Source organism: Monopterus albus, unplaced genomic scaffold (assembly GCF_001952655.1).
Source record: "Monopterus albus unplaced genomic scaffold, M_albus_1.0 scaffold87.1, whole genome shotgun sequence".
NCBI classification, from domain to species: domain Eukaryota; kingdom Metazoa; phylum Chordata; class Actinopteri; order Synbranchiformes; family Synbranchidae; genus Monopterus; species Monopterus albus.
Window position 1 is genome coordinate 1,498,965 of NW_018127967.1, and position 10,271 is coordinate 1,509,235.

General features: G+C 38.5%; 1 protein-coding gene across 5 annotated transcripts in view; it reads right to left on the reverse strand.

The window, feature by feature from the left end:
• nt5c2a (5'-nucleotidase, cytosolic IIa) overlaps positions 1-2,781 on the reverse strand; it is a 28,707-nt gene extending 25,926 nt beyond the window's left edge. For 2 of the 5 annotated variants that reach the window (XM_020607563.1, XM_020607559.1), the window contains exons 1-2: positions 2,583-2,741; positions 1,502-1,623 (exon numbers count right to left, since the gene is read on the reverse strand). In XM_020607563.1, coding sequence (XP_020463219.1) covers positions 1,502-1,602 — 101 coding nt within the window. In that variant the 5' untranslated portion in view covers positions 1,603-1,623; positions 2,583-2,741. The other 3 variants (XM_020607560.1, XM_020607562.1, XM_020607561.1) reach the window with 3 other exon arrangements.
• Positions 2,782-10,271: the final 7,490 nt, after the last annotated feature.

The window sequence follows — 10,271 nt, forward strand, 5'->3', positions numbered from 1 at the left end:
ATAGATAGATAGATAGAAAGAAAAAAATTGTAATTGTAATGACTTAAAGCTATTTGACAGAATAATCACTAAACAGAGAAATGTGAAAAAAAAAACTGTTGCGGCTCTACTGCTTTACAGGTTTAAGTCAGTCTCTGACTTCCCCTGTTGGAGGGGAGTACATCCTTCCTGTAGCACAACACAGCTGACTGCAGTCAGAGCTTAAAAACAAAACTCCTAAGAGCTGCATATTGTCATGGCAGAGCCCTTCTCCCCAGGGAGATCATTAAAACGTAAAGGCACGCAGACTCTCTCCATTACAGAAGATAGGACACTATAGTGAGGACAAACCTATTAGAATTCCATTTTTAATTTTGTCTCTCTAGTCAGTCATTAAGGATAAGAATCTGCATGCATTATTTTTCTGCCCTGCCTCTGAAGATTGAATGAAATGATTTATGGCTCCACAGTTCCAACAACAATCAGAAACTGATCTGTTTTGCTTCACCCAATTTAGACCGGTACTTTTGTTTTATTAATGCAAACAGTAAACATACATGAAATATACAACAAACACAAGGTGAAACAATAACTAATTTGAAATGAGTGCTTCCAAAACCTAAAGCTGTATATATTTTGTGTCAAAGAAAATGGTGGCTTTAAAAAGCAGCTAAACTGAAGCAGATAGTCTTGTTTTTACTGACCTCTAGCACTTTACCTGCTCATCCTCCTGCAATGACCTACAGGTGAGCTCCAAATCCCAACCAGCACTATGATGGTTTGAAATGTGTTTTTCACCCTATTTCATCAGATTTCCATTTCTATTATCAACATTTTGGAATGGCTTTAAAAATGGATATTGATACTGCCTGGACTTTTAGGTAGATGTATTTTTTATGTGTGGGAGTCAGGAAAGGTATGTGTGAGATTTAAAGGGATTTTAGACAAATAAACTACTATATTTACTAAAAATGTTATTTAGTTGTACACATTACCGTATATAATAAAAAAAATTATAAAGACAATTAAATTCATATTCAACAAAGCAGGTTGATTTGAAAATACTTTGTTTCATTAAAGTCATAATAAAAACACTGCTCCAATCTGAAATGAGTTCATGGCTGGGGGTTCACTTAAAAATGGCCTGACCTTGATCCTACTAACTTTGAATCAGTTAAGAAATGTACAGGTTTAATTTCATAATCACAGAGGATTCAAGTTTGCATCACGACCTACAAGGATTACTCAGCTAGGCATGAGTAAAGTACTTTATGTGGGAACATAACTATGTTAAGTGTCTTCAAACTAGTGTTGATTTAAAAACTGTGAGAATATAAATGATTAATCTGTAGCATTGGCAGTGATCTGCAATATCTGATACTGAACAATACTCAAATACATTAGACACTGGTAAATTGACTATGATGCCGGTGTGACCATACATGTTATGTCAGAAACAAAGGAAACGATCCACGTTTAGGGCTTTAGTGATACTTTTTGCAGCTGTCTGACAAACGCGTACCTGTGATGAGCTTCACGTCGATACTTCTTCATGGCCACACCGTCCATGTTGGCCGGTAAGTCAGCATAGTTCTGCAGACGGTCACTCCATGAAGTCGTCATCTTTAATCGTTCAAACTGTTTCTGGAAAGAAAAGACCTGCTCAGTAAATCCAAAACCACCAGTCAGGTTGTATGACTCTGGTCTTTGTATGTACAGTTATTAAAATAAAATGTAATGATTAAAATAAAATCTATTGTATTAATTATTAGGTAACACTCCTATTTTGACTGTAGATTTATGATCATGTTTACTCACTAAGTGTAACAAGAAATATTACCCTGACAAAAACCAACTGAAGACTACCAGTGATTTAGAGGCACAGAAATGTAGTCAGCAAGATTTCACCTCAACTCAAATGTGAAATTTGTTTGAAGACAAGGTTGCACCATAATCACAAAAGCAAAAACCAACATTTTAGTATTGGGTTGCCCAAATTTTGCAGTAGTCTTTCAAAAAAACAAAAAATAAAAATAAACAGACAGGGCAGTAGACAGGACCACCATACTGATTAAAGTGATTTAACTGCTCAAACTATTTTATTATTGGACTACAATTGCTGCCCAAACTTAAACATACACAGTTACTTTTTTTACCTTTAAGTTAATGAAATAGAAATAATACAAGCAAAACTGCTAATTAAGATTCGAATAAAGGCTCAATTGACATCACAGTTTGCTGTTGTAGCTATTTAGTAAATCACCACAATATGTCATTTGCCTAGGGGCGTACATTCTTTTTCATACAAATGTATGATTATTTCCTCAAACTAATTGTTACTAATTGAGTCTGACTGTTTAACAAAGGCTTAGTACCAGTTGGGCGTCATATGCTACGACGCCATAGCACACAACCTACATACAAAACTTGCAAACAGACTGGCTTAATACTAATGGTAGAACTGCAGAAACATGGAAGCTAAACTACAGTTAGCTTGGTGTCCTGTAAAGTTGGCTCCGGATGTCAGTGGTAACGGAACAACAACAGCAGCAGCAGCAGCAGCACAGAGGAAGTGTTTCCATCATCTCGCTATATCAACACACCTCTACTCGCCGCTCTTTACCCGAGTCAGCTAAAAAAAAAAACCAACTGCTCAGTAAATTCAATTAACTGCATGTAGTGGTCGAGGTCAGCGCATTAATGAATAACTGTTGTGAGTGTAGCCACATCTTCATTTTAAGCACGCAATATAGTATCACATGACTACACTCACCCACTTGTGTTCTCTTGGTGTAACACGAAGTTTACTGAGCATGCGCAAATCGTTGCAGTTGTTTTTTCTTCTTCTTCTTACGTGTATTGGCGGGTTGCGTACCAGCTTATGGCGCATTACCGCCACCCGTGGCCAACCATAGAGCCTATACCTACAGTATATCAGTTAAACAACTAATAACAATTTTATATGCTTTCTTGCAATTGCTGCCCAAAAAGCTCTCTAATGCCATACTATTAATCTTTATTTTTTCTATTGTAGCTATCATTCAAGCATGTTGTTCATTATACGCACTGCATAAGAACAGATCATGCTCTATTGTCTCAGCCTGACTACAATGTACACACTAACCTGTAGGATGTTTACCTATTTTATGCAAGGTATAATTTATACCTGTGTGACCTATTCTCAAATGAGTTATTACAATAAATTCTTTTCTAGTACCAATCCATGCCTCCTGGTACCAGCCATTTTTTGAATCTTATATAAGTGTCTCCCAGTTTCACAACAGCCTCACTGCTCTAGACTGCTTTGCACCAGCGTCAGCGTCCTCATTGCCATTAATTCCTACATGGGCTGGCACCCACAAAAAGCTAACTGTGACACTTTTCCTATTCATCCTCCACATGGACACTAATATTTCATTTAATGTGTGAGTCTGGTCCCACGTAAGCCTGACCTAATACTACAGTGGGCTGAAGAATTATCAGAACAAATTTCCCTTATAACTATTTTATGTTGAGGAATGTCATTGCAGCTTCTCCTTCTATCCTTCATTTAGCACCATTTTACTTTATTGCCATTTGCTGGAATAAATTACTCAACCAGCGATTAAAAAAAAAAAAATTTCATAGGCAAACATTGACTGTTTCCTCAACTACTTCATTTGATCATTTTACGTAAAAGTTACTTTTGCAAATCAGATTAATAATACAAAATAAAGTAAGATAAGGTAAGACTTCCACACTGGGAAATTCACACACTGCCTAGTCATATGTTAAGCAACCCAAATTATAATTATTAGATTCAAAACATGAGCATCAAAACAACATATAGCGTAGTTTATCTTATCCCCACCTTCACCAGCTGCAGCATTTAAAAGATTTACACAATAATGCATCAATGAATACAATCCAGTAATATAATATAGACTACATAATAATGAGAACTTTTACTTCTGGTAAAGCATTTTTTAATTGCTGACATGGTTGTGCTTTTATTAAAGTAAAATTTTGAATGAAGGACTTTTACTGATAACAGTATTTTTACCCTGTGGTGTTGATACTTTCACTTAAGTGCTAGTTGGTAGTAACACCATGAAAAAAGATCAGCTATGATCACATTTTTGGAATAGTTTCAGAGTAATGAAAAGACAAAGGAGACAGACTGGATACAGAATTTCACTCTGTGCTCACACAAGCACTCTGTCTTTGCTTCAAACTGTATTTTCATCTCAGATGTCTGCACAGACCTGGTCTGAACTGATCACAGTGGTCCTACAGATACTGTGACAACTGTTATCTGTAACTATCTCATTAAAAATCTTAATGAAAGAACCAAAGACAGGTCATCTTTTCAGCTGGGTGTACAGTAAGGTGTCTTGTCAGGAAGGCTAATCAGGTATTCACTGCTGATTATAGAGCAAGTGGTAGGCCTATGCTGGGCTTTGGTGTTGATGGGATAGAGGCCATGAACTACAGTACAGTTGCATTTAAGCTCATGATTCCTGTGCACAGTTGGAAAGGAGATGCCTGTGCTCGTCAAATCTACTGTCCAGTTGTCACTGCTGCACAGATCAGTACTCAGTTATAACACAATAAGTGACAACAAATCCACAATTATGCATAAATGCACAGAACAACAAAAGTCAGCCCAAATCCATAGTGTAACACATATAAATCCTGACATGTACATCATACTGTATATTGATCATTCATTTATTATAGTTGCTATAGGCCATGCTACAGTTTCCCTGTAGCACCAAATCTTTTTATAAGTAAATATTAAATAATACAGCAAATATAGTAAATAGTTATTATTGTTATTATTATTAGAATCACACAAGGAGTCCAATCAGTGAAGAGTAAATCCAACCAGCCCATTCCAGGTTCATTAGATTTCTCAAAGCAGTATAAGGCTAAGAAGCGACTATAGGCCTAATTCATAAATGTTTTTCTCTCTGTTTCTCATAATCTTTAGTAAAATTATTCATACAGCTGTATAAGAAAACACAAGAAAAATCTGCCCCTGGTTCAGAAATATAACCTGCCTATAACTACTTTTAGATTTAATTAACTAATAAAACTACTTTGCTACAATAGCTTAAAACATTTGCCAACAAACTGAATATTATTATAGTAATTTAGTGTCAGTGCAAGATAAACACAAACACAAAGACTACGTTCACACTGCAGGTCTTAATGCTCAGATCGGATTTTTTGCCGAAATCCGATTTTTTTGTGCTGTTGTTCACACTGTCATTTAAATGCGACTGCCATCTGTCTCGTGTGAACGGTATACGGCCCTGAGGTGACCTGCATGCGCAGAAGAGGACGTGACGTCAGACGCAGCGTACTGTGTTTGTGAAAGTAAAAATGGATGCGGCTCGTGATAGCATGTGCGTAGCGATGTACCAGTTAATGTGCAATCGAAATAAAGAAATAATAATAAGAAGAATATCAGGAAGAAGGAGAGCACAAATATTGCTTATGGCCTCGCCTCCTCCAGCGTAGAATTGTGATGTTTGTCGCATTTCAATGACATAAAAATTGCATTAAATGCAACATGGCCGTTCAGACTGAAGTCGCATTGCAAAGCATCGGATATGTATCCGATTTAGGATCACATATGAAAGTGGCCTGGGCCGGATTTGAAAAAATTGGATTTGTGCTGTTCACACTGTCATAAGGAAATCGGATATGGGTCACATTTGGGCAAAAAGATCGGATTTGAGCCACTTCAGCCTGCAGTGTGAACGTGGCCAAACACAAACACAAAATACAGCTCTAACTGGCGGTTCAAAAACCCATACTATCATTTCAGGAGTTTTGATTGTTCTGTTATATCCCAAACAAGTTTGGATGTCCTAAAGATTTATTTTCCAGACCTTTATTATTCAGTCACTTGCAGAGAGACAGACAGGAAACAGGGGAGACAGAGGCCTGCGACAGTGCTGTCAGCGGTTGGAGTCAAAGCACTGACGTCGCAAACCCCAGAGTGGTTTATATTGTGACCATTCGGCTACAGCACACCCAAATTAGGCTGTCTTGAACACAATAAGCACTGTATTAATTAGACTGATGAATTTGGCTGCACCCTATCTGATGTCCACCCCCTATAACATATTCAAGGCTATGGTGGCCCCACGAAGACAACAAGAGCTGTGATTGGTCATCTTGGGCTGCTTGTGTTTTTTTGTGCAAATTTAACTGAGTGAAGACAACATAAATATTCAACAATCTGCTCCTTTTACTAACACACAGCAAGCAAAGTCATCTCCACTGCAAACCTGCTCACCACAATCACTGCTTCACATGTGAATGAAAGAACAGAATGACAGTAGTCTGCACATATGAAAGCATTGACTCTCATGACCTTATTTGTAGTGACATAAAATCAGTCTGCCAAACATTAGTTTAACTTCCCTGTGTGCCGCCTCCTCTCTCCTTCCATCTCTCTTGGCTTGGAGTTCCCCTCTCCTCAGGGCCATCTTTTTGAACTTTTTGGCCCCGTTTGAGGGAACAAAACCAAACAAATGACATTGTCCCATCAGGAATCTTGGCTTGTTTGCTGCCTTTCATGACTTCTTCTTAGGCCCTTCTTTGCCTCTCCTCATTCATGGTCCCCAAGAAAGTCAATGGTTCCTTACATCCCAGTTTGACAAGTCAGGAGGATACACGCTAATCCGCTTAATCTGGCCTTTCTCTCGCTCACAGCCATGGGGAGAGAGGGACCACAGAGAGTAATCCTGTCATAAAAACAATAGGATTAAGAGCCCAACCTTGTGAGTGACAATCAGGTATCCACTGACTGATCTGTAAATCAGGAGGCCTGGCTGCCCTCTCTTCAGTGTGACTTTATTGTTGTTTGGCAGGTCTGAGAGAGATGGGGGTAAGGTAGGGGAGGCACGGGTGGGTTGTGACAGGAGGGAGGATATTTCTTTGAGTGGCTGCTGGAGGTCTGACAGGCCTGTGGTCCCCTGAGCACCAGGACCCCAAGAATGACTGACAGATGAGGGGTAAGAGCTGTGAGAGGCTGTATGGGGGCTGGGGAGTTTGTATCCAGGGGTGTGGGGTCAGAGGTGGCACAAATGCAGTTGACTTCTCTTCACATTTCTCTAAAGATATTTAAGGAATACGAGTGTATGTACTGTTGGTGGGAGTGACCCTTACACATACAGCAGTCATGATCTGTTGTTAAACTAAAAACTTCTTATAAGCACTGCATTATAAACACATCACCAATATAGTTTCTTTTTTAAGAAGAGTCCAATAAAACAGTTCAACACTGTTTAAAAAGCTTGCTTAATAGTCACTTGGTGTTCTTTCATATTACATGTAAAATATCTGAAAATGTAAGAATTCATGATGTGAAAACATCAATTTCACATTTGTGCTTTCAAAATGGGACAAAAATGTGAACCATATCCTAATCCTAGTCATGTACTGTCGACCTGTACTGTTTACATTTTCAGTTTGCACATGCATAACTGCACATTGACTGTTGACTGCTGCACATGCTGCTCCCATGCAGCATACATTCTCTTATTATATTCTTATATATTTTTATTATATTGCTGCATTTGCTGCTTAAAGTGCCTTAGATTTTGTGTTACTTATTTATCTACTTTATATTTCATTTGTATTTTGTGGCATTCATGTGGACAGCAAAGTAAGAATTTCATTGTACAGGGAAACACGTTTCCTAACTGTGCATATGACATATAAACACTTTGAGTTTTGACCTTAATGAAAATGAAAAACATCTTCTTGTATATTTCACATGTGATAGAAAGTTACATGATACTATATGTTATATATATTCTCATCTATGTTTTATTCTTTTTAATGTATTTGGACAATCTGGGACCTTACTGTGCAACTTTTAGAAAAATCAACTGCACTATTCTGTGTATCACATAAAGGGCTTAATTTTGCCGTCCCTGGTAGGCTAGTGGTTAAGGCGCAGTGCTTTCACCGCTGCGGCCTAGGTTCAAATCAGGGTTGCGTTAGGAAGAGCATCCGGCGTAAAACACGTGCAAATGTTAACATGTGAGTCGTCAGTGTGACGATTTGCTGTGGCGACCCCTAAACGGGAAAAAGCTGAAAGTGACATTCATTCAGGGTGTAGCACTAAGCTTGTGTCTAAATTCCATGCACAAGGCACTTTTGGACATGTTCAACAATGTTTTTACAATTTTGTGAGTGTGAGGAGTGCAGCCCTGCCCTCGTCTAAACAGGGACCAGCACAATGAGAAATACAGTGAAAAATCAAGGCAGGACAGTTTGCATCAACCTGTGAGGTTATGCCAGTGATGGTTAGGGGAAGCATAGAGTGTACCGCTTGTTGGGCTCCAACAGCGGAAACACAGCTGAACTGTATTGTCTAGTTACTGTATGGTTCTATCTTTAGTCAAATACTAAAATACAACAAAAGAAAAAAAGGTTTGTATCAAAATAATACAGCCCATGCACAAATAAGAACAACATTAGGAGTGTATTCAAGTTTTTCCTTTTCACCAGCTATAATGATGTGGACTTTACCATATGAACACCAGATGGCCCCAGTGACACAAAAATGTCTTCAGCTGCTTAGTCACAGCAACAGAGCCCCCTGTAGCCAAATTGAAGCTCCTCTGGTTAGACAAAAGACACTGCACTAAAACTATGAATACAGTCATCTGTGCAGGAACCACATGAACCTCATACAGCGAGGTACTTCTGATATCTAGTTGTCTATCTCTGCCATCACAGCAGTCAGGAGCCAGCCCCTGGCCTCACAGTTAGAGGAAACGAGCCTCACATCCAGTGAAAAGAGAAGCTGTCCACTCCATTCAGCTCCACTGAACATGGTCAAAGAAAACAGCCATAGATTTTTTTGTACCACCTCATATTACTGTAATAGTCTTGTTAAGAGCTGGGAGTAAATTACAGGCTAACTAAAAGAGTCACAACATGGTGGATTTCCATGTGTGACAGGCACCTGCAGTTAATACTATGTGGACAAAAGTATTGGGACACAATTCTTAATTATTGGATTCAGCTGTTTCAGTCAGACCCATTGCAACAGGTGTATAAAATCAAGCACATAGTCATGCGGTCTCTATTTACAAACTTCATAACTTCCATTCACCACTGGCAGCAATATACTAAGCAACATAGAGAGCCTGAGTCCTGACATCACACCAAGGCCAGCATCTGTTCCACCGGCCTCTGTAGCTGATACAATCTCTCATTAAGAATGAGACTGAGATGTTCCCAATGTTCATATTCTAGGATAAAACAGTCTCCAATAAAGCAACAAATTCAACAAGCATATTTTTTAGCATACAAAAACTACAGCTCCCTTCAAAATGTACTGGCCTGGCAGCATTTACTTCATCACTGTAACATCCATCTCCGTAACAGTCACAAAGTATTCTAAAGTCAGATTTCCACAACTTTGTTGCTGTTCTGTCTGCTATCTGAAAATACTTAGAACATTCACTCATGCTGTTATTACAAACATGTTTGAACTGGCAATTGCCCCTTCACTCACTCACAGACTTGCCTCCTCTTTTGAGCCATGAAGTTTAGCCCACAAAGGTCTAGGCCTTAACGGTATATGGTCTTTATTACACACAACTGAAAACAGAAGTACTGAATACAGCTGTGACAGACTCTTTTTAAATGAGGCAGGCAAGATGATTAATTATTTGCACAGTTCCAAATATCAGTGAGATTTTAAATGAGCTTTTCTTACTTTTGGAACAGAACCCAGAGATTCTGGTTTCATTTCAGCTCTCTACTGCAGTCTGAATAAGAAAGCAGCTCAAGTCACCTTTGATTCGATAATGTTTTGTATCAAGTTGTAAAAAATCTCTCTATGTCCAAATAAATGATTTTTTTTTACTTTGCACCCCACAGATGTTGTTTTCCCGCCTTACAAAAAAAAGATAAGTACAGTTCCCACTGAGGTTTTGCCCATTTTTGCCTTTTACTTGAACATGTAATATTGATAGGTGACAGGAAATGAGGGGAATATTTCACAGTCAGATCTGAACCACGGGCATAGCAATCACAGTACTAGGTGCGTCTTAAGCACTAACACACAGCAGTATTGTCAAAATTCTTTACCGTATCAAATTTTCTGAGTCATTCAGTGACCGTACTATGATCCTGGCCAAAACACTACTGTTTCTCCTGCTTTTACTGGAAATGACAAAGTTGCATCTAGAGATACAATTTAAAATGTTAAAGCACTATATTCACAGGGCTAATTTTCTCTTCTTAAGGGTGGACTCAAACCGAGGCCATGGTTT